The sequence below is a fragment of the Stomoxys calcitrans genome, chromosome 5, assembly GCF_963082655.1.
Source record: "Stomoxys calcitrans chromosome 5, idStoCalc2.1, whole genome shotgun sequence".
Taxonomy (NCBI): Eukaryota; Metazoa; Arthropoda; class Insecta; order Diptera; family Muscidae; genus Stomoxys; species Stomoxys calcitrans.
In genome coordinates, this window is record NC_081556.1 from 153,953,679 (window position 1) to 153,979,839 (window position 26,161).

General features: G+C 39.6%; 1 protein-coding gene across 5 annotated transcripts in view; it reads left to right on the forward strand.

Annotated features, from left to right (window-relative positions):
• Positions 1 to 26,161, forward strand: part of LOC106094415 (protein grainyhead) — a 467,628-nt gene that overhangs the window by 141,539 nt on the left and 299,928 nt on the right. For all 5 annotated transcript variants that reach the window (XM_059370613.1, XM_059370612.1, XM_013261660.2 and 2 more), the window contains exon 2: positions 7,543 to 9,355. In XM_059370613.1, the coding sequence (XP_059226596.1) occupies positions 8,181 to 9,355 (1,175 nt within the window). In that variant the 5' untranslated portion in view covers positions 7,543 to 8,180. The remainder of the gene's footprint in view (positions 1 to 7,542; positions 9,356 to 26,161) is intronic.

A 26,161-nucleotide genomic window follows, 5' to 3' on the forward strand; every position in this document is an offset into this window, starting at 1 on the left:
CATATATATATATATCGGCCGATTTACACTTAAATGACCGTAGCAGCTGAAATTTTCAACCGATCTGCACAAAATTTGGCTTGGATTGTTTTGTTACTGATCTTAATATATGTGCAAGACTTCATCAAAATCGGTTCAGATTTAGATATAGCTTCCATATATATGTATCGCCCGATTTGCACTTAAATGGCTGTAGTAGCAACAATTTTCAACCGATCTGCACAAAATTTGGCTCAGATTGTTTTGTTACTGATTTTAACATATGTGCAAGACTTCATCAAAATCGGTTCAGATTTAGATATAGCTCCCATATATATGTATCGCCCGATTTACACTTAAATGGCCGTTGTAGCAACAATTTCAAACCGATCTGCACAAAATGTAGCTTGGATTGTTTTGTTGCTGATCTTAACATATGTGCAAAATTTCATCAAAGTCGGTTCTGATTTAGATATAGCTCCCATATATATGTATCGCCCGATTTGCACTTAAATAGCCGTAGTAAGAACAATTTTCAACCGATCTGCACAAAATTTGGCACGAATTATTCTGTTACTAATCTTAACATATCTCCAAGACTTCATCAAAATCGGTGCAGATTTATATATAGCTCCCATATATATGTATCGCCCGATTTGCACTTATATGACCGCAGAAACTACACAAAATTTGGCACGGACAGCTTTGTTACTGTTTGCCAGATTTCATCAAAATCGGTTCAAATTTGGATGTAGCACCCATACATATATACCGCCGGATTTGCCCTTATATTGCCCGAATTTATAATTGTAGGGTAGGTGTAGGGTATTATATAGTCGGCTCCGCCCAATTTTTGCCTTTCTTTACTGGTTTTATTTTTTTTTTTTATATGATTTGACTTTATTTTACTTTTTTTATAAAATTTTTATTTTATTAAAAACTCAACTAATTGGCCTAGAAGTATGTCTATGAAAAAATTGCCTCTACCTTGGCCAATGAATACACTACATGACTTAAAGTTGTTTAACTAGAAATTGTCAAAAATGGGACACAGTTAATCGCCCTTAAAGCTCAACAGACCAAATTACCTTTGATTTTGCAAAGTGCATGCCTGTTCCCAAGAGATACTTCTTAAATGATATCATTATAGGATTTTACGCCCTCTCTAATAGCATTTAAATATTTTCTGCCAACTAAACGCATCTTGGAGATTCATCGTAATTGATAGTTTGTTAATAGCTTATGAACTACTGTGCAATGGCTGTTAGGTGATAGCATCATAAAGCTGCATTGACTACTACTGGCCGCTTCACTTCTCTGGCAAGGCTACATTCACCTGAACTTTTTGAAACGCCGTACCGAAACAGAACATTGATTACAATTATTAGAGTTAGGTGTCCAAGATTGGTGATCATGACCAAAAGCATCATATTCTGAACACTATGGACCCAAGACCGACTTGGAAGGAAGTGTCCAAGAGCGGGTCTTTTGCAAAAAAAAAAAAAAAATGTATTCCGTTCTTTGCATCTCGTTTGTCGTTGTGTGGCCTTTTTGATGGTTGTTACACTCTTTTGTTATTCGTACACGGTCAAATCTGAAAAATTGTGCATGCCTTGAATTCGAGCCTAACTGTCTGCTGCCTTCGTGGTTGGCCGGCTTCCTGCATGAATTTTTATTTTGGTATGAAATGCAATTTACTTTGGTGCTTGGCGGTGGTTGCCTTATGGGTTATGCATAAATCTGCGTATGATGTTGCAGTTGCACATTGTATGCATCCCATTTGGGATGCCCATGGATGTGATGTTGGAAGGTCGGTCGTCGTCAACGTCGCCTATCGTTGGCTGCCTATTTGGCCATTGTGCCATTTTGTTGAGCCTTTTGGCTAGAAAACAATATGGACGAGGCACCAAAATGAACTGAGCAATTTTCCATTCATCTCAGTTGTCAAATAAACGGAATTTGTGAGTTTTGCGTTGGCTTGGCAGTAGTTTAGTTAGCCTCGCCAACAAGCGCGCCACCACGAAACCAAGACAGCCTAGCCTGATAGTTTGTCAGCGCACCATTCATTCAAACAAAACAAACCGCTGAACAGTGGTTGGAATACAACAAACGCGTTTGTTCTGAAGCATTCAAAAAACCTTTTTTGATCATCTGTAACTCATCATAGCTGGCGGCATTTGTTAAAACTTCTGCTTTGTGAAATATTGGGATAGGTGGAGATATTCGAATTTGGGTCTAGAAGGCATTCTTCTTTGAGACAGATCTAAACTTGAATGGGGCAGTACTGAGAAAAAATTTTTGACTAAGTCATTGTTAATAAGAGAAAAACAATGCGAAGGTAGGGATATTTTATTTTATTATTTTTATACCATTCACCATAGGATTGGGGTATACTTTTTTCGTCATTCCGTTTGTAATACATTGAAATATTGAACTCAGACCCAAAAAAGTATATATACTTGATCGGCTTGACATTCTTAGTCAATTAAGCCGTATCGTCTGTCCGTCAGCCTGTCCGTCCGTCTGTTTCTCTTTCGAGATGAGCTTAATGATCGGAGATGCAAATGGAAAAGGAAAGCCAAAGATATCAACACCCTAGCCACTATGGACGCGTTTCGTCTTTGGTTAAAAGACTTTTCAACCATATTAGGTGTGATGGCTTCAAGGGCCCTGCATTGGTATGTTGTATTTGAATCGTATTAATATCGAAAACGCATCTATGATACAATTACCACATTGACCACGCTCGACAACCCTGTCTATTAGCTGTACCTTTTCCAATGCATGTATTTTTGTGTAATGACAAACATTCTTTCTGTGAAAAATTACACTTCTTCCGTAATACACATGATTTTGTTCATCTGTTGGAAGTTGTATTGACGGCTTCGAACGCTAGACAACGGCAACTGCTCTCGCTGTTGCTCCGTGTGCCCAGGATCGAATCCCGGCCGGGCTCTGCTGAATTTTCATTTTTCATTATCCGATTAAGCTGAAATTTTGCATGAAGCGTTTTGTTCTAACTTCTAACAACTCCACCAAGTATAGTTTAAATCGGTTAAAAACCTAGTACAGCTCCCGTACAAACCGATCTCGGATCTTGATTTCTTAAGCCTGTAGAGGGCGCAATTCTCATCCGATTTGGCTGATATTTTGCACCAAGTTTATATGTATACCCCAAATCGATTCATAACCTGAAATCGCTCCCTTATAAATCGATATCGGATCTTGACTTCTTGAGCCTCATAGGGTGAAATTTTTATACGATTTGGCTGAAATTTTGCACCAAGTATTTTAGTTTAACAACTCTGCCAAGTATGGCTTAAATCAGTTCATAGCCTGATATAGCTCCCATATAATTCGATTTCGCATTTTGACTTCTTGAGCCTCTAGAGGGCGCACTTATTATCCGGTTTGGTTGAAATCAAGATCGGTTCACAACCTTATATAGCTCCAATGCAAACCCATTTCCCGATTAAACTTTTTGAACCTCTAGAGGGAGCAATTTTTATCCGATTTGGCTGATATATTGCACAGTGAATTCATCTTTGGTCTCCAACAACCAAACTAAGTATGGCCCCAATCGGTTCATAACTTGCTATAGCTGAAAAAGCATAGCAATTCTTATCCATTATCCATTGTTTGTCTATAAAGAGATATCGGCCAAAGAACTTGACAAATGCGATCCACGGTGGAGGGTATATAAGATTCGGCTCGGCCGTACTTAGCACGCTCTTACTCATTTTTTATTTTATTTGAATTTATTTTTGTGTTTTTTTTTTTATTTTTATTTATTTTTATATTTTAGATTTTTCTTTCATGTTCACCACTGTGCACCTTGTTTTCCATCCAACACTGCTCCCCAACAATATCTTTACAGTCTGTAATGGACCAACGAACAACGGGGTATGGTGACGGTACGAAACATCGTTCGTTGGCTCTACAATGTCTCCAGCTGTGTTGGGAAATTGCCCACTCAAAACTTTGTTGTAATCATGTCTAAGGTCGTTGTTCCAAAACATTGCCACGTAGTATGTAACTCCTTGCCTAAGCGATAGCAAACTCTAAGCTTGTATTTGTGATTTGATATATTGACAATAGCTCATATGCAACATTTTTCCCCTCTCGCTAACCTCTGTGGTCGATTAGGGTCGATTTGGCCAAACAACACCTATAAGTTGGGCCATGTTTTTGGACAATTCATGACGCGCAGACTTTTGCAAATTTGTAAAGGGTCAAATTGTTGCATTGTTTGTTAATGTCCACAGATATGTTGATCCTTTATCTGGTGTTCAAGATTTATTAGAGAAGTCTTTGGCTAGTCGAAAACGGACGTTTAGAGTTATTAGCCATTGAGAATGATGGCAAGGGGAGGAGGTAATATAGAGGAGAATTGCGACAAAATCTTTGAATTTGGCATGTTGTTTTAAAAAAACCTTTAACCTTTTTTTTTTAGTTATTGGTTGTAAAATTGTTTTAAAAAAATTGGAATAAATTTTTGACGACTAAGCTAAGAGATTAATGTGTGTTATCATTATTTGAATATGGAAAAAAATGAAATATGTTTGGTGACCTATGAACTTAAATTTGCACAATATGTATGTTTGTTTTTTTTTTTTTAGAATGGTTTAGCCATGTGTTTAGAATGCTTTAGCCATGACCAATGTGTAGAAGCTATAATCTTCTTTTCACTACATTATACTGTGGAAGTTCTACACATTATTGTAAAATTTTTTTGTACAGTCCATAATATATTCTCAACTTCTTAAAGTTGTTAAAGTTAAATTTTTTAATTATATTTAAAGCATATTAGTAACGCATAATATTTTATGCAGAATACTGAGTATTTTTGCAGAATATTTTATACAGTACAATACAATATATACTTTACAGTATATTTTATACAGAACAAATTGTATAGAACGCTTCAAAACCAAAAATTTTTTGTTGTTTTTAATTTCTCGCCCATCCCGAGACTAAAATTGATTTCGATTTTCTTAGATATGGGGGCCTATTGTTAAATATGTCACAATTTCATGATTTTGGAGTAAGTCCCTTTTGTTTTATAAAGTGTTTGAGATCCCACACACAGAATTTCATGATTTTGAAGTGGTTTCCCATTGTTTCAAACCCCAGACACCAGATATACTTATGGCTTAGTAAAAATTGTTGTGCATGTAATGTTTTTTTTTCCATTGATGTTTAATTACATTAGAAAGAATCCTTGGCTTCAAAGCGTTTGAATGTATAATGCACTTAATTGTATACAACAATTTCCATACCGTCTACACTGTGTATTCGATTGAGACAAAAATTTATACAGTGAATTTTTGATCGGATTTTTACAACGTAAAATTCCGTTTAATAAATACAGACTCATTTATACAGTGTAATAGCTTGAGAGATTTTGGGCCAAACATTTGGTACAGTGCATTTTAGGATTGTATTTTTAATATACAGTACTTTTTGAACAAACTGATATTTTTCCACAAGGGAATATCGACGTTTTTCCACTGGAGATACTGTTTTACTTTAACTTCAAAATGATTTTCTAAAATATTGGAAAAATAATTCGACATGTAAACTTCTTTTGTGAAAAAAGTTGCAATAATATCTTGAAAGTATTTGTCACATACAAAAAGTTTGTATACCCTCCACCACAGGATGGGGGTATAAGCGTAGAAAGGCCTCTGCGGGGTGGGCTAAGAACCCCCCAGAAAAGTTTTTATAAACCGATCTCCCGACTCTTTGAGCATTTAGAGTACACAATTCTTATCCAATTTAGATAAAACCAGTAAGGAAGGGCAAAAGTCAGGCGGTGCCGACTGTATAATACCCTAAACCTTCCCTATAAATACAATGTGGGACCTATATCCAATTCCAATTTTGATGGACCTCGGCGAGCAAATATGTTCAAACTGTAAAAACTACGGTTGACAAATGGCAACATTATGGCAAATTACCCAAAATCTGGCGAACATATATATGGGAGCTATATCTACTTCTGAACCGATTTCGAGAAAAACTTCTCAGATAATGTAGTAGTCGTCGTCGAGGAAAGCGTTATGCAAAATTTTGGCAAGATTGGTCAAACAATGCGCTTGCAGATGCTCTTGGGGTGAAAATCTGGCCATATATATATATGACAGCTATATCTAAATCTGGACCGATTTCTATAAAATTCACCAGTTATATTGAGAGTCATACCGACCGATTTTGAGCAAACACCTTAGATACTGTGTTAGTCGTCGAAGAAAGCGTTTTGCAAAATTTTGGCAAGATGGATCAATAAATGCGAAAGCTGTGACTCTAGAAGTTAAAATCGGGCGATATATATATATATATGAGAGCTATATCTAAATCTGAATCGATTTCCATGAAATTCACCAGTAATAATGAGAGTCAAGAGAAAATTCCTCCTGGCAAATTTCGAGAGAGTCGGTTAACAAATGACCATTTTAATGCATTATTACTGAAAATCGGACGAACATATATATGTGAGCTATATATAAATCGGAACCGATTTTGACCACACTTTACGTTTATTGCGGTAGTCGTCGAGGAAGGTGTTGTACAATATTTTGGCAAGATTGGTCAATAAATGTGCTTGCAGTGGCTCTGGGTGTGAAAATCGTGCGATATATATATGAGAGCTATGCCTAAATCTGATCCGATTTCCATGAAATCCACCAGTAATATCGAGAGTCATAAAAAAATCCTTCCTGCTAAATTTTGAGAGAATCGGTAAACAAATGACCATTTTATTGCATTATTTCTGCAAATCGGACGAACATATATATGGGAGCTATATCCAAATCTGATCCGATTTTTTCCAATTTCAGGCCAATTCTCTAGGCCGAAAAGCATGCCTGTATCTAATTTGAAGACGATCGAGTGAAAATTGCGACCTGCAGTTTGTACTCAAATTACTATGGGCAGACAGACGGACATAGCTAAATCGAATCAGAAAGTGATTCTGGATCGACCGGTATACTTATCAAAGGGGCATATCTCTCTTCCTTTTGGGTGTTACAAACTAATTCACTAAGTTATAATACCCTGTACCACAGTAGTGGTGTAGGCTATAACAACAATTTTCTTATGTGCATTGTTGTTGTTTCGCACATATGTGCAAGCCCATGGGCTTGCTTGGGATTATGTGTGCAATTGTGTGAGTTTTGGCCATCACTGGTGTGTATGCTTCTATAAAAAAGTATTGCTGTATCGAAATACTTTTGTCAATCAAAAGTTTTTGGTTTTACCACAAAAGAAAGGTGCTTTTGCCGTAGGCGAACAGTTTTGTTAGAAAAGCTTTGAACAAAGTTGTACAAAACTTTCCATAATGTTGTTTAAGTTGTAAGTTTTATACGGTGTACTAAGCGTAGGGTGCCACATTACGGGCACTTTATACAGTACATAATATATAACTTTGTACAGTACTTATTTTTAGTTTTTTTTTTGTATTCTCACGATTTGCTATGTTTTATTTTTCGAGATTTATTTATAAACTATTTTCTTCTTTTGATTATTGTCCTAATATTTGTTTTTTTTTTTAATTCTTTGCAGATGTCTCAAACCACTCACAAATTAAGCTCATCGTCCGCACCGCATTTCTGCATCCATACACAATAATAATGCCACAAAAACTACCCTCGTTAGGGTAATGTAGTTAAGATATAGCTGACCAATTTAAGAGTGCCATACCATCAGCGAAGAATCTTACCATTACAACCTGCATTGAAAAATACAAAAAAATACAACGATTTACCCTACTAGAAAAAAAGGATCTTTGCAGGACAAACACTCAAAGGTAGCCGTTAAAGAAATAGTATTGCCTAGATGCTGAACTAGAAGGAAACAAAAAACCCACAAGGAAATAACTGAGATTAAAGTGCCTTTTTTATACAATTACACAACACTCACACACTATTCGTTTTTATTTAATTAGCTGTACTACACATTTAGAAGTATACTAAGCTTTAATATTTAAGGAACATCACATATTATCATCATTGGATTAGATCCACTGCAAGGCAACGAGACGCAACAATTGTTCCAATTCGCTACACACACAGATCCCTGGCAAGTGCAATTTATTGGTTCGTCAATTGAAACGAAAACCATTCATACACAAATACTCGACACCCAGTTCTTTGATTCTTAGAATCCAAGTATTTTGCTTTAAAATTCCATTCTGGCATAAGATGTCATCATCATCCCCTGCTACCACAAGTGTTATTACCGCCAACGAACTCGCTTTGACGGCCCAGGCCAATATGCATCATCGGGGAGCTCACATGCATGAGGCGCCTCTGTCGCCAGCCCGTGCCAATTCGGTGTCCGTAGCCGGGGCCACGGGAACCACAACGGGCAACATTGTTTCCACCACCAGCATATCGAATTCGGGGCCCACCGCCAATGGCATGCCCATGATTTCGCCCGACGCCATACACCATTCCCCCGACAGTCCCCAGCCCGAGTTGGCCACCATGACGAATGTCAATGTTCTGGATTTGCACACAGACTCCTCCAAGCTGTACGACAAGGATGCTGTCTTCATCTATGAAAGCCCCAAGGTGATGATGGGCGGTGGCGGTGCGGGTCCTCAGGATGACCATGTGATCGATGCTCGCATGGTGGCACAATTGAATCAACAGCAGGCTGCAGTGCAGGCGGCTCATGAGAATCAACCTTTGGCCAAAATTGAATTCGACGAAAATCAAATCATACGAGTGGTGGGTCCCAATGGTGAACAGCAACAGATCATATCGCGCGAGATCATCAATGGCGAACATCATATTTTGTCGCGCAATGAGGCTGGCGAACATATACTCACACGCATTGTCAGTGATCCTTCGAAGTTAATGCCCAATGATAATGCCGTGGCTGCGGCCATGTTTAATCAGGCCCAGAAAATGGCCAACGAGCATGCTGTGTACCAGACATCCCCCCTGGATGCTTCAGTGCTGCAGCACTATGACTCTGAAGCTGTGGTCAAGACCGAGGTGGACGTCTACGATGATGCCAAAAAACAAAATACCGGCCAAATTATCTATACCACATCGGGCCCCGAACATGGTAACACCAAGCACTTGTCCCACTTACCTATGGGTGCCAAATTGGATCCGGACATGTATCCTTCGGACAAACACATTGATTTGATTTATAACGATGGCAATAAGACGGTCATCTATACGACAACAGATCCCAAGGGGTTGGAAATCTATTCGGGCAGTGATTTAAGTGGCCTGGTGGCGGATGGTCAAGTTGTTGTGCAAGGTGGTCTACAGTATGCTGGCCCGGGTGGCCCAGGAGGACAACCGGTTTATATAGTGGCTGATGGTGCTTTGCCGCCGGGTGTTGAAGGTCATATACAGAGGTAAGTGGAGAATGTGTCGACTTTATGCACAAAACTTAATGAAGCTTGAAAATAGCTTTAATAAAGCTTTGTGAATGAGGCCGTGTAACTATAAAGGCTTACACGACAATTTTTTATTTGAGGCCACAGAACTATTCAAATCGGCTGTTATCGCTGATTTCAATACCTATCCAGTTGCTCTCTTGTATTTTCAAAAAAATTTAGTTTTTCCCCCAGTGTTATTAAACCCTTCACCATAGGATGGGGGTTTACTAATTTCGTCAATCTGTTTGTAGCACCTCGAAATATGCGTCTGAGACTCCATAAAGTATATTTATTCCTGTTCGTCATGTCATTTTAAGTCGACCTAGCCATGTCCGGCGGTCTGTCTGTCCGTCCGTCCGTCCGTCTGCCTATCGAAAGCACGAAAGCATCGAAAGCAACTTCCGAAGGAGTAAAGCTAGCCGCTTGAAATTTTTCACAAATACTTTTTATTAGTGTAGGTCAGTTGGGATTGTAAATGGGACAAATCGGTTCATGTTTTGATATAGCTGCCATATATACCGATCTTGGGTCTTGACTTCTTGAGCCTCTAGAGGGCGCAATTCTTATCCGATTGGACTGAAATTTTGCACGTGGTGCTTTGGTATCACTTCCAACAACTGCGCTAAGTATGGTTTAAATCGGTCCATGTTTTGATATAGTTGCCATATAAACCGATCTTGGGTCTTGATTTCTTGAGCCTCTAGAGGGCGCAATTCTTATCCGATTTGGCTGAAATTTTGCATGAGGTGTTTTGTTATGACTTCCAATAACTGTGATAAGTATGGTTCAAATCGTTGTTTGATATAGCTGCCATATATACCGATCTTGGGTCTTGACTTCTTGAGCCTCTAGAGGGCGCAATTCTCATCCGATTTGGCTGAAATTTTGCATGAGGTGTTTTGTTATGACTTCCAATAACTGTGCTAAGTATGATTCAAATCGGTTCATAGTCTGGTATAGCTGCCATATATACCAATCTTGGGTCTTGACTTCTTGAGCCTCTAGAGGGCGCAATTCTCATCCGATTTGGCTGAAATTTTGCATGAGGTGTTTTCTTATGACTTCCAATAACTGTGCTAAGTATGGTTCAAATCGGTTCATAATCTGGTATAGCTGCCATATATACCAATCTTGGGTCTTGACTTCTTGAGCCTCTAGAGGGCGCAATTCTCATCGGATTTGGCTGAAATTTTGTACAACGGCTTCTTTCATAAGATTCGGCCTGGCCGAACTTAGCACTCGCTTGCTTGTTTACTTTCACATTTCTCACTCTTACATTATCCTTATGATGTTGTTCCGAGAATGGGGACACTAGTGTTTAACATGTGGAATATTTGTTGTTGTTTTTTTTGGGGGGAAATTTCTAAAATTCCCCCTTTCCACAAAGAAAACAACCAAAGAAAAGTTTTTGCATTTAAAACAAGACATCCTTTCTAAACAAATGTTAGACGGCGAATAGGATTCGTTAGTCGAGTCTTGTTTCAGTCATGAGCAATAACAAAGAAAAACCCAAGAACAACATTTTAGTGCTCATTTACATCTGCCCCTGCCACAGTGAGCGTCGGTGTGGGGCTGCCAACCAACCTACCTACGTACCTATTCGGTCATAGAAATGTTAAATGATAAATCGCATGCATAGCTGGAAGTCAATCGTATAAAATCTACGCAGCTGCGTCATGCAATCCTGGCTGCAAACTCCAAAGAATTGTGAATACACCAAGGGGCAGCATGGTTGGCTGGCAATTTCAGTTTAGCATATTATTGTATTTGGAAGCAACAAAAATTTCTATGCAGTTGGCGTTTCAGAAGCATTCATGCAACATGCCTCATGCGATTCATCTAATATTGCCCCTCCTCCATCACCCGATTGTTATATGGAGATGAATAAAATGGTGGCGAACTTGGGTCATCATCATCTTTGTTGTCCACCTCATCATTATGGCCATCATCATCTAAAAGAACATCCTTCGCCTGGGCTATAGCAGCAGCAGCAGCAGCAGCAACATCCCAAGATGATGCTGCGCACCCATACATTTGAACATGCATTACGGAAATGCAATTTTGTCATTATTTATGGATGTATAAATCGGCCGGTTGCACGGTTGGCTGCGGTTTGGAAAACTAAGCACAAGATGTTGCATGGCTCTGGAGTATGACTGACCATAGGCACAGTGGGATGAATAGATAGAAGATGGAAAAAATAAAAAAAGACAACATTTTAATAGAAATTAAATTTAGACAAAATTTTAATAAAAATAAAAGTTTTACACAAATTTCAATAGAAATAATATTTCTACAAAAATATTGAACAAGTTGAACACGTACAAAGTTCGTCCAGGCCGAATCTTACATACCCTCCACCATGGATCGCATTTGTCATATTCATGAAAGGTATCTCTATTAGGCATATAAAGGATATCCCAATGGAATAATGGAGCTATATCAGGTTATTGACTGATTCGGCTTTGAATGTTGGAGACCATAGTAGAACTCATTGTGGAAAATTTCAGCCAAATCGTATAAGAATTGCGCCCCATAGTGACCAAAGAAATAAAATCGGGAGAACAGTTTATATGGGAGCTATATCGGGTTATGGACCGATTCAGACCATACTTGGCACGTATGATGGAAGTCATAGGAGAAACAGTTATGAAAAATTTCAGCCTTAGGCTACAGAGATCGCGACTTCGAGCCTAACTAAGCTCCATCATCAGTCTGATTTGACCCAATAATGGAGCTTGGTTAGCTTCGAAAATATCTTAAGAATAATTTTTAATAGGATAGGAGTAGACCATACCATCGCGGTATAATCGGGACGACTATAGAAAACCTTGAAGGAATGGAAGAGCTCTCCGATTGGATGCCTGAAACGATACTTGAGGTCGAATGCGATGCACTGGTGCCAGCGGCACAGTCTTGGTTAGACGGAAACCTAGTATTGCCATCTGGAGGATCATATAACACGGATGAATCAAAGCTAGAGGACAGAGTGGACCTGGGGGTCTGCATTGAGAACCCAAGGACTGAGATCTGTTTTAGACTGCCTGACCATACAATGGTACTACAGGCGGAGATCCGGGCGATCACGGAATGCTTGAGGTAGTGCTAACGCCAGTACGTCGAGTGTGAACATCTTTACATACAGTAAAATGACAGACAATAAAAACCAGGACGTTAAGGTCACAGTCTTGGATTGAAAGAAGAAGATTAATGCCTTCTCTGAGGATGGCACGATACGCATCGTTTGGGTGCCGGGCCAAAACGGAGTAAGGGGAATGGAAAACAGTCGATTTGACAGTGACGGTCGGAGAACTGCCGTAAATAAACTTGGTAAGCCGAAGTCTTTCGGGTCGACGAGTTAAGGGCGTGGGCTACGAGCGCGCATGTAACGCTGCAGAGTAGCGAAGCAGTCGGTAGAATGTCGAAAATCCTATGGGGAGATCCGAATCATGGGAAGACTATCTTATGTAAGAATGAGGTCAGTATAGTTTTCGGTATCATAACAAGACACAAAGTACTGCGAGCTCACTTAGGCCAAATCGATGCGACAAATGACAGCATGTGTAGGGCATGCGGGGAAGATGATGAGACTTTGAAGCATTTCTTATGTCATTACCCGGCTTTCGTGGCTAACAGACTCCGATACTTAGGTGGAGATACGATACCAGACATGAATCAACTTAGGGGAGTGATATGGAAAACAATTAAGGATTGTGTTAATAGCACGGAATTCCTAACTTAAAATTGTCTTTTTCGAGTTTATTTTTTAGTAGCTGATTACTGGCTTAGGTGTATGCCTATAGTGGCATGGGGCAGATTAATATCTGCACCTTCTTTTCAACCTAACCTAATAAATTTTTTGTAAAATAAAATTTTTACAAAATTTTCTATAGAGATAATATTTTAACAATATTATAAAAATAAAATTTTTTCAAAAATTCTTCTTATAGAAATAAAATTTGAACAAATTTCCAAAGAAATCAAATTTTTCAAAAAAATTAATTTTTAGCCAAAACACTTTTTTTTATAAAAATAAAAATTATCCAAATTTTTTGTAAAAATTAAATAAAATGTCCTTTGTTTCTATTAGATAGATATTTTTGTAAAATTTCAATAGAAATTCATTTTTAACAAAAATAATATGTTGACAACATATCCTAGAATAACTGAATTTTGATAAAATTGTGGAAATAAAAAGACGTCTTTACAAAGGGAGTTTTTGGATCAGACAGATATATGCCTGATGACATTACTTTCGTGAAGGTGTCGTTTTGGAGAAATGCCATCGAATTTATACTAAAAGATCGGCTCTGCCGGCGTCACTCGATGGTTCCCCAAAATCAATCTTTTCCATACACTTATTTTCAAGACAAAAAAATATTTGTTAAATCTAAGTTCTTTGTACAAAATATGCATTTAGTGCATTTATGAAGTCAACTTCTATATAAGCTCAATGCCTTTGCATTCTCCCGAAAAGTTTATAAGAATTGGAGCAATGTAAGCGAAAGTGTTTAGGGGCCGTGACAATGAAAAGAGTTCGCTGGCCACCATGGTTGTGCATTTTCACATTGCTGCTTATGCTTAACCATAGATTGAGCATTCGCTCATGTCGGCTGTTGCTTAGTGTAATTTGACACTCTTTGTTTATAGTTGGTTGATTGGTTGGTTGGCATGAATATAAGAGTACGCTACAAAATCTTCTACACCTATTAGTGATGACTAATTTTCAGAAATGCCACATCTCGGAGATTGGTGGTGCGAACTTAAGCGAAATTTTGTATGCTCTCATATAGTACCCTAATAAAAATTTGGTATCCAAATTTCCGAAGGGGTACCTAGCAGGGCCGCCCCACCCTAGAATTAGAATCTGATATCCAAATATGAGATCAAGTGTTTGGGGGGGGGGGGGGGGGCGCCTCTCCCCAAAAAGCTCCCCGACCATAGCCACATGGGGCTTAAAACAAAGGTCTTTGGGAGTAAACCACAAATCTGATATCAATATTCGGGAAAAGTGTTTATGGGGCCACCCCACCCTCACAACACAACCCAACCCCCAAAACACCCCTAAATCGGACATATTTACCAATCATGGCGATATGGGACTCAAATGAAAGGTATTTGCGAGTAGAATACGAATCTGATATCCAAATGTGGGGCCACGTTTCTGCGGGGGGAGGACCCCTTCCCCAAAACATCCCCCACAGGACTTGTATACTGACCACGGGAACATGGGGCTTAAATAAAAGGTATTTGAATGTAGGATTGGAATATGATATCCAAATATGGGACCAAGTGTATGGGGGCCGCCTCACCCCAAAAACATCCCCCAAAGGGGACAAATTTACGACCATAGTCATTTGGGGCTCAAATGAAAGGTCTTTGGGAGTAAAGTTCGAATCTTATATCAATATTAGGGAAAACGTCTATGGGGCCACCCCAACCCCACAGCACCACCCAAATAGTAAGTATTTGCTGACTATTGCAATATGAGACACAAATAAGAGGGTTTTTAGAGTAGAACACAAATCCGGTATATATTTTCAAGGCCAACTCATTGAGTGGCCCTCCATCCCCCAAAACACCTCCCAAACCGGTCATGTTTGCCGACTATGGAAATATGGGACTCAAATTAAAGGTATGTGGGTGTAGCCCACGTATCTGATACCAACATTAGGGGCCAACTGTCTAGCGGACGTCCCACCCTCAAAACAACCCCAAAATAGGACGTATTTGCTCATCAAGACAATTTGGCTCTTAAAGAGAGTGGAACTAAATATTCATAGTTTTTAGGGCCAATACCCCAAACCGGACATATTTGCTGACTTTTGCTATAAGGAGTTTAAATGGGATTAGAAAACGAATTTGGTATCCAATTTTGAGGCCAATGGCAATATGGGGTTCAAATAAATCATAAATAGATATATGAGAATAGAGCACGTTGCTGATATATTTTCCGGGCTTAGTGTTTGGGGACCACCCCAATCCCCAAAACACCCCTAAATCGGCCATATATACCGACCATGTCAATGTAGAGCTTACATGTAAGGTATTGGGGGGTAGAGCTAGAATTGATACCCACTTTCGGGACCAATTTCTGGGGGTCAACCCCTTTCCCAAAATACCCCACAAACAGCAATTTTTTACTGACCATCGCAATACCTCACCATGGACCATAGTTTATCTTGGAAGGTGTTGATTGTATTTTTTTCTGACCATCAGTTTGCTTTGCTGCCATTGGAAAATAGCTATGGCCACTCATTGCTTGCTTGCCATAGTAGAATTGAGTTGGTGGTTGTTGTGTTCCATAACTCCTCTACTCTGGTAACGGTTAAACTTTTTAGATTAATTTCTATTCAAATTTTTATTACCAACATTACGATGTGAATGAGGGGCGCGTTGGCAGCCCCATCACTGGCATCCTCAACAGCAGCAATAACAGTAACATCATCACATGCAATGTGGCAATGCTCTGCTCTGCAATGCCAAATGCAATGGCTGTTGATATTGCAATAAAAAAAAATTGAAAAAAAACGGATCCGGGCGCGCCTACTTAAAAATTCGTAGCACATCAAATGTTTTCAAACGACCACAGAGACAAAACATTAAGAAAAGGAGATGAGGCTGGAAACGAGGCTGGTGCAATGGTGGATGCAAGCAACTGCAGTTATTGGACGAATGTCCAATTGGCCGTCCAGAGACATGCCACTTTATGTTGCAAGCAAACATTTCATTCAACAACAACGTTGAAGACGACAATGATGATGGCGGCGATGATGATGAAGAAGACGCTGATGATGATGATGATGAGCATGGGGAGTTCTACGACAAACGGTACAAATATCCATAGCTGCTGTCGTCGTCGTTGTTGTTGTTGGTTATGCTGAAGAACATTCGCCCGAGACATGTAAAAAGCTAATTAACAGCATCATGAAACTAACGAGATGTAAAGCCAACAGCAACAACAACAACAACAACGGCAGCAACCATTTAAAGAAGTCTCCATTCATTTGAGACCAAAAATGCCCAACATCATCAGCCCGTACTGAATGGCAATCTGACTGACTGACTGACTGACGAATGCCTACAAATGCTTGGACAGACAATGGAGGGGCAAAGCGTCCCCATTGGACATGGAAAGACAACGACAGCGACATCCACTGGCAATCAAGCTGCATCATCTCAGGTCATTCCATGTGGGGTGCTCCCGATCAAATAATGAAATTTATTTTGTGCCATCTCAACAATTCTCTTCGCATTTCATTGGCGGGAGCGAAGTCATTGCCGACAATTCCATGAAAGAGAGATAATTTATTGTACACGAAACAATTGAAGTAAAAGTGTGCAAAGTATTGTTGTTGTTGTTGATGTAGTTGTGGTAAAATCCTTTTAACCATGAAGAAAGACAAAAGATGACCAATGTATGGGTTGCCCAAAAAGTAATTGCGGATTTTTCATATAGTCGGCGTTGACAAATTTTTTTCACAGCTTGTGACTCTGTAATTGCATACTTTCTTCTGTCAGTTATCAGCTGTTACTTTTAGCTTGCTTTAGAAAAAAAATGTAAAAAAAGTATATTTGATTAAAGTTCATTCTAAGTTTTATTACAAATGCATTTACGTTCTTTTAAAAAATCCGCAATTACTTTTTGGGCTACCCAATAATATTGAAAAACGAAATTTAAAAACAATTTCAAAAAATTCAAAAATATTCACCAATTTAAAAAAAAAAAATTTAAAAAACCAAAAATTTAGAACAAATATTTCTTAAAAGGAATTTGCCAAAAAAAAATCAAATCCCTTTAATTTGAGCCCCATATTGCCATGGTTGGTAAAAATGAACCGTTTGGTGGATAATTTGGGACTAGGGCGGCCACCGGCAATTTGCCCCGACAATAGATATCAAATTCGTTCTTTACTCCCAAATACCGTTGATTTGAGCTCCATATTGCTATAGTCGGAAATAAAGTTCAGTTTAGGGGGTGATTTTGGGGAGAACCCTCAAAATTGGATATCAAATTCGTTTTCTACTCTAAAATACCTTTCATTTGTGTCCCATATTGTCATAATGGGGCAATTAACCTATTTGACGTATTCTTAGGAGGAAAGGCGCCACTTAGATTTGAACGAAAATTTTAATGCCATATTGTAATCTACTGCCAAATACCTTTTTGAGTCTTATATAGCCATGGTCGGCTAATATGCCCATTTGGGGGTATTTGGGGGTGGGACGACCTTCCATTACTTGGACCTAATTTTTTATGCCAAATTTGTAATCTAATGCCGAATACTTTTCATTTGAGTCCCATATTGATAGAAACGCCGAATTTATCTGTTTAGTGGAATTTTGGGGTTGGGGCGGCCCGCTGGGTATTTGGACCAAAATTTTAATACGATATTTGTTTTCTAGTCTCAAATATCTTTGATTTGATAACCATATTATGTCCATCGGTCTCCTTTTGGTTTTGGGGGGGCTTTTTTGGAGTAAGGAGGAGGGACCGCCCTCATCCGAAATCTAAAAATTAGATGGCCTATGTTTTCTAGCAGACAAACTTACACAATCTGTGAAAATTTTATGAAAATCGGTTCAGCCAAGTATCATATAGTCATTATGGGTCTAATAGCGTTTTTGAGGGGTGACGTGACCCCCTATACTTCGATCTGATTTTATATGCCAGATTCAAAATCTACTCCCGAATACCTTTCATTTGAGCTCCATATTGAAATGAACGTCCAATATGTCTGTTTGGGGGAGTTTTGGGTTTGGGTATTTAGACTCAAATTTAATACCATATTCGTATTCTACTACCCAATACCTTTAACTTGATACCTATATTGTCCCGATCGGTCCACTTATGATTTTGGGTTGTGTTTTTGGCATAAGGGGGAGGGTCCGTCCCCCTTCCGATACCGAAGAATAATATAGCCCATGTTTCCTTCCAGACCAACATAAACGGAAAATCGGTTCTGCCGTTTTACAGTCCATACGGAACAAACAAACCGAGTCCCCTATATCCATGATTGGCTAATGTGCCCATTTTGGGCCTTTTTTGTGGGGGCGGGGTGACCCTCTATATTGCTACATGAATTTGTATGCCAGATTCGTTATCTATTCCCGCATACTTTTCATTTGATACCCATATTGTCCTCATTGGTCCACTTTTGATTTCGGATGGTGTTTTTAGGGTAACGGTGGAGGGTCCGCCCCCTTCCGAAATCAACAAATTATAAAGCCTTTTTCTCCTTCCTGTCCATATTCGCAATCTACTCCCGAACACCTTTCATTTGAGTCCCATATTGTCATGATCGTCAAATAAACCCATTTTAAGGCGTTTTGGGCCTGGGGCGGCCCCCCAGGTACTTAGCCCCAACTTTTATTATGAAATTTGTACTCTACTCTTGAATACCTTTCATTTGAATCCCATATTGTGCCGATTGGTCCACTCTTATTTTTGGGTAGTACTTTTGGGGTAAGGGGTAGGGTCTGCCCCCCTTCCGACTTCAAAAAATTATATAGCCTATGTTTCCCTCCAAACCAAGCTACATAATCTGTATACATTTCAAGGTAATCGGTTCAGCCGTTTTTAAGTTGATATGGAACAAACAAACAGGCCGACAAACAAGCAAACAAATACAAATTCAATTTTTTATATAAGATTTTAATAAAATCTCGGATTTATAAAAAACAAGTAAAAGCATTCTAAGTTCCTCCGGGCCGCATCTTATATACCCTCCGCCATGGATCGCATTTGTCGAGTTCTTTTCCCGGGATCTCTTCTTAAGCAAAAAAAGGATAAGAGAAAAGATTTGCTCTGCTATTAGAGCGATATCTAGATATGGTCCGGTTCGGACCACAATTGAATTATATGTTGGAGACCTGTCAAACAATTCGAATAAGAAGTGCGCCCTCTGGGGGCTCAAGAAGTAAAATAGAGAGATCGATTTATATGGAAGCTGTATCAGGCTATAGACCGATTCAGACTATAATAAACACGTCTATTGATGGTCATCGTACAAAATTTCAGGCAAATCGGATTATAATTGCGACCTCTAGAGACTCAAGAAGTCAAGATCCCAGATCGGTTTATATGGCAGCTATACCAGGTTATGAACCGATTTCAAGCTTATTTAGCACAATTGTTGGAAGTCATAATAAAATATGTCATGCAAAATTTCCGTCAAATCGGATAAGAATTGCGCCCTCTAGAGGTTTAAGATGTCAAGACCCAAGATCGGTTTATATGACAGCTATATGAGGTTATGGACCGATTAGAAACTTATTTGGCACAGTTGTTGAAAGTCATAATGAAATACGGCATGCAAAATTTCAGTCAAATCGGATAAGAATTGCGCCCTCTAGAGGCTCAAGAAGTCATGACCCAAGATCGGTTTATATGGCAGCTATATGAGGTTATGGACCGATTTGAACCATACATAGCACAGTTGTTGGCAGTCATAGCGAAACACGTCGTGTAACATTTCATTCCAATCGTATAAGAATTGCGCCCTCTAGATACTTAAGAAGTCAAGACCCATGATCGGTTTATATAGTAGCTATACCAGGTTATGAACCGATTTGAAACTTATTTGGTACAGTTGTTGAAAGTCATAATAAAATACGCCATGCAAAATTTCAGTCAAATCGTTAAACAATTGCGCCCTCTAGAGGCTCAAGAAGTCAAGAGCCAAGATCGGTTTATATGGCAGCTATATGAGGTTATGAACCGATTTGAACCATACTTTGCGCAGCTGTTGGAAGTCATAGCGAAACACGTCGTGCAAAATTTCATTCCAATCGGATAAGAATTGCGCCCTCTAGAGGCTCAAGAAGTTAAGACTCAAGATCGGTTTATATGGCAGCTATATCAGGTTATTGACCGATTTGAACCATACTTAGCACAGTTGTTGGAAGTCATAGCGAAACACGTCGTGCAAAATTTCATTCCAATCGGATAAGAATTGCGCCCTCTAGAGGCTCAAGAAGTTAAGACTCAAGATCGGTTTATATGGCAGCTATATCAGGTTATGAACCGATTTGAACCATACTTGGCACAGTGGTTGGAAGTCATAACAAAACAGGTCGTGCAAAATTTCATTCAAATCGGATAAGAATTGCGCCATCTAGAGGCTCAAGAAGTCAAGACCCAAGATCGGTTTATATTGCAGCTATATCAAAAGATGGACCGATTTGGCCCATTTACAATCCCAACCGACCTACGCTAATAAAAAGTATTTTTGTATTTCAAGCGGTTAGCTTTACTCCTTCGAAAGTTAGCGTGCTTTCGACAGACAGACGGACGGACGGACAGACGGACAGTCGGACGGACGGACAGATGGACAGACGGACGGACAGACGGACAGACAGACAGATAGACGGACGGACAGACGGACGGACGGACAGACGGACAGACAGATGGACGGACGGACGGACAGTTGGACAGAGGGACGGACGGACGGACGGACAGACGGACGGACAAACGGACGGACGGACAGACAGACGGACAGACGGACGGACAGACGGACAGACGGACGGACAAACGGACGGACAGACAGACGGACAGACGGACGGACAGACGGACGGACAGACGGACGGACGGACGGACAGACAGATGGACGGACAGATGGACGGACAGTTGGACAGACGGACGGATGGACGGACAGACGGACAGACGAACAGACAGACGGACAGACGGACGGACGGACGAACATCGCTAGTTCGACTTAAAATGTCGTGACGGTCAAAAATATAAATATAATATTTTTATGGGTCTCAGGCGAATATTTCGAGTGGTTACAAGCAGAATGACGAAATTAGTATACCCCCACCCTATGGTGGGGGATATAAAAAATGAAAATATTTTTTTAAATTTTACTGATGTAAATTTTTTTGTCAAACTTTTATTGGTATAAGAAATTTTTGTCAAAATGTTATTCCTATAGGAAATTTTGTCAAAATTTCATTTCTATGGGAAATTTTGTCAAAATTTCATTTCTTTGGGAAATTTTGTCAAAATTTCATTTCTATAGGAAATTTTGTCAAAATTTCATTTCTATAGGAAATTTTGTCAAATTTTTATTACCATAAATTTGTCAACATTTCATTTCTGTAGGAAATTTTGTCAAAATGTCATTTCCATAGAAAATGTTGTCAAAATTTCATTTCCATAGGAAATTTTGTCAAAATTTCATTTCCATAGGAAATTTTGACAAAATTTCATTTCCATAGGAAATTTTGTCAAAATTCCATTTCTTTAGGAAATTTTGTCAAAATTTACAATTTTCATTGGAAATTAACTGATTTAATTGTCATTGGCACCTTTTGCTTGGTCAGACCACCCAAAATAATTCACTTATCCCTCATATAAATACTCTAATTTGATATGAATATTTGTAGTGGCATTTTTGTGTTTGCTCACCCAAACACACCTTCAATTTGAACGCCTAACCATGTAATTGGAAAGCGAGAAACAAAGTCCAAACAAAATATTGATCTTATAATAATATGAAAATCCCAATGCCGCCGTAGTTAGGTGGCTGCCATTATTGAATGGATATAAATCATTAAGCTTGAGCTGTGGTAAATGCAGCCAATCGATGCCGAAGTCCATATCCGTCCAAATATGCATGTTTGTCTGCTGTTTGTCCCTCCGTCGGTATGCCAGAATGGCAGTGAAACAAGGCTTGTAAGTCTGATTTACGGCTCCGCATAGCATTCTGTGTGAATTGTGAAATCGTAACAATGAAACAATTTGTGTACAATGAGCATAACATTCAGGTGGCACCAACTGAGGCTGACTGTCGACCACAGGCTACCAACATGGATTCGACTACTACCAGTGATCTGACGAAGTGACAGACACCATGTTTTGAGAAAAAGCCACAAAGTTTGCACAGTATTAGAAATTCAAAAAAAAAAAAAAAAAATCATCAAATCATAAAAACATAAAAAACTAAAGGTTGGATGATTTATAAGAAAATCCTATAAAGAGGACGTTTCAAAATTCAAAAGTAGTCATAGTCATATCATCAGATCAGCGGAACAGATTATTAGCACCGTAATACACTTTAAATAGTTTTTAGTGTAAATAAATCTTAAGGCCATCGCACTTTATGTCGAACGTAAATGTTGGGGTACATTAACCCATTAACGACGAATGGGTAGAAAATGTCCAAGGATAGAGCTGTCCTAGAAAAACGTCAGCTCGATTTAGGAAAGAGTTATCCTGATGAAATTTGGATTAGCGTAAAGTAGACAAATAAAATCATTAAAATAAAAATTGAATTGAAAAAAAAAAAATAATTGGCTTAGGAAGGTTAGGTTTAAGTGGCAGTCTGCCATCAGACTCACTTAGACGTTTTCGTCCATTGTGATACCACAGGAACAGAAAAATGAAGATGCCTTCTAGTTCCTACAGTTGAATCATCCAGATCGCTTTAAAAAGCCCAATAACTTGCGAATGTTCACATCAGACAGGTTCTCAAAGAAGCTAAAGTGGAACTCCTTCTGGCTGCTAGTGCGGGACACTCACACATAAGGTGTTCCATAGTCTCTTCTTATTCGACTTCTTCGATGTCCTCACAGCTTCTGCAAAAGCCGTTGCTGGTAACCTTCAGTCTATCAGTCTGCTTTCCGATTAGACAGTGACCTGTCGTAATGGACACAATGACTGAGACATCTGTTCTAGCCTATGACAGCAAAGCGGTAAACCTCTTCGAGTCTAGATTAGGCCACATAGTTTTGGAATGCTCAAAGCCCCCTCTTAATGACCATCTATCATTCGTTGTCCTTCGGGCCTGGTCCTGAAAACTAAAGCTTGCATGTCGCTAGAGGCTTACCCACAGATTCCAGTATCCCTGAAATGTGTATGATAGTTCCTAGTCTCGCAAGCTTGTCCACTTTACAATTCCCTGGGATATCTCTGTGACCCAGCACGAAGAACAGGTGAATTTTTAACTGTTCAGCCAACTCGTTGAGAAATCTGCAACAGTCAAGAGGGGTTTTTGTGTTCAGATATACGTTCTCCAGGATTTTCATGGTTGCCTGGCTGTCTCAGGTGGATGTAATCCACACTGCCTGGAACATCGAATATTGTATCAAGGATAACATAGTGTCCGAAGCCGCCACATGTCCAATGAAAAAGCTCCCCTAACCTCACGGCAGTGATCGCTGCTATTTGTATAGCCACAATATCCAGAGGCATAAGATGTGGCAATAAATTCAGTGTAGACGGTGTAGTTCTCAGTCATCCTTTGGATCCAGTTAAGTATTGAGCAGTAGATGGACTTTTGAAGCGCCGTCCACCAGAACACAACACCATATAGCATTATAGGTCTGACAACTGCAGTATATACCCAATGCATGACACACCCAACTTTTGCTAATGGCTTTCTGGCATGTGTATAGGGCAAGAGTTGCCACTAAGACCCCCGTATGTTGCATTGGAATGTCCTTCCACTTTCTCTTGAATTTGAGTAAATTATTGGGCAGCTGTTGAATATATCTGATGAGTTACCATTGTCTAGGGTAGAATTAACTCTCAATCAATGTGCCTTCTCTTAATTCATCGATAAATCCACACTTCCATATAACTTAATCTCTGTGAGAGTTAAAAGTTGTCGTGATAGGCTGGTTAATATCCAAAACCAAGAATTGGGAGAGTTTTACTCTCTCTTGCAAGCAAATCAGGCTTTTCGTATTATTTTTCATAGCTGTGCGCAGGATCTCAACTGAGAACCAGGGAATGATTCTTCTCGAGCCGCCAGGCAGTCAGACAGCGGTTCGGCTATTTTGGCCTTAAACCTCTCTCTATGACTCCCTTTGAAGCAATTGGTGCACACCTCAAATACAGCATTCGTCTCTCAATCCTCTCAATTGTTATGGCGCAGACTTAATAACGTGAAGTTGTAGTCCATATATGGCCATAATGGTCCCCCTTCTTGTGTTAAATTGGGTTGATACGATGCTGAGAGCCCGGATTATCAATTTATCACTGGCAGAGGGTTGAATAAGGAAGAGTGAGACCATAGGAACTCCGCAAGGACGAATTTCAGCTCCTCTATCCTGTCGCAACTCAACCTCGATAGGTTGAGAGCTAACGCCGAAGATGATTTCACTGGATTTTAACTGCGGCCATTCGGCCAATTCTCATCTATGGTTGTCTGTTGCGGCATAAAACTCAGGACAATTGTGACATATCGCAAGATGACCGAGAAATTACCGGTTACCGCAGCAGTGGTAAACTCTGGGGCAAGGAGAAGTGCCTCGAGAAAATCTCTGATATTCTCGATATTATTCCTTTGGGTGTGTGCAACAATGATCGTCATGAGTCTGAGAAAGTCAGGTACATGACACTCCTCTTACTTGGGCCATTCTTCTGTACTACAGGAGGATGGTGCTGCGCAACTGATTTTATAACAAGGGAGTCCTAACTTTTGTATGGGTTTGAAGTGGATTTCTCGACAAGGTATCTCGGGAACCTCTGTACACACGAATGAGTCTAAATTGGATGGGCCACGAGAGCAGGGGTCTTCATTGAATTCTTTGGAATCAAAGAATTTTATAGACTTCTGGATGCGTGCAATGTCTTTCAGGCAGAGGTCTTCATGAACCTGAAGGCACTGGTGATGAAGATGATGTGGGATGGGCTTCCCGATCAATCTGTAAAGATATTGGTAGGCAGTCAGGGAGCGCTGAGGGCTCTGACATCGAGCCGCGTGAGGTCAAAACTGATTAGAAGATGCAAAAAGCTTCTGGAAACATGGGAAGGGCTGCCAGGCTCTGGGCTGGGTCCCACGTCATCAAGGTGTGGCGGGGAACGTAGCGGCAGACGAGCTGGCGACGAATGTACCGCTGATTGCCTCATATCTAGTTATGGAATCAGAGAGACCTACACTGTGCGGTAGGGTGCAGAACATGGGGGAACGCCCTACCACAAAAACCCCACCGAGCGGACATGTAGAACGATAAGACAATATGGGATTCAAATAAATGTGATACGGAAGAAGAGAACGAATCTAACACGCAAATATTGGACCAAGAACATACAGGTCGTTGATACTCACCCAAACCCCTTAAGTTGACACTTAAACCGAGTAGGGTAAAATGGGACTCATAAGGAAAAAAATGTTTTTTTTTATAAGAGTATTTAAGACAGTGTTAAGCACATGAGCTAGTGTGCGTAATATTTCTTCTGCGAATCTTCTAGAAGAAGGTTACAATCGCGGAAGAGCTTGTCCAACTACAAAATAATTTAAAAAAAATTTGGTATTACTTGTCATATTCGTCATATAAGTACCAATCGCCATATAAGCCAAGTGAGAATTCTGTTTGGTGTTGTAGAAGTTGTCCACTCAAAATAAAACATCGAATAACATAATTCAATACAAGATCTAAACGCACCACCACGCATGAAAATAAAACAAATTGCGAAAAGTTAACTCAGGCGATTAATGGTCATTATTAACGCAATGGGTTAAGTAATAATCGTTGCGAAGAGTTGCTAAAACTTCCGCACATTGTCCAATGAGAATAAGAAGAGTGTTTCATGAGTAATTTCGACGATTATAACGCAATGGGTTGTAAGAGAATCGAAAATCTTCCAAAAGATGGTTTCTTTCATTACGGGGACGAACGCCTCTTCCAAAATTTTGAAAAATGTTTGTAGGGCATGGGCTTATGTTTTTGTTCTCGTATACAAATATGAGGACACCGTAGCGCAGAGGTTAGCATGTCCGCCTATGACGCTAAACGCCTGGGTTCGAATCCTGGCAGGAACATCAGAAAATT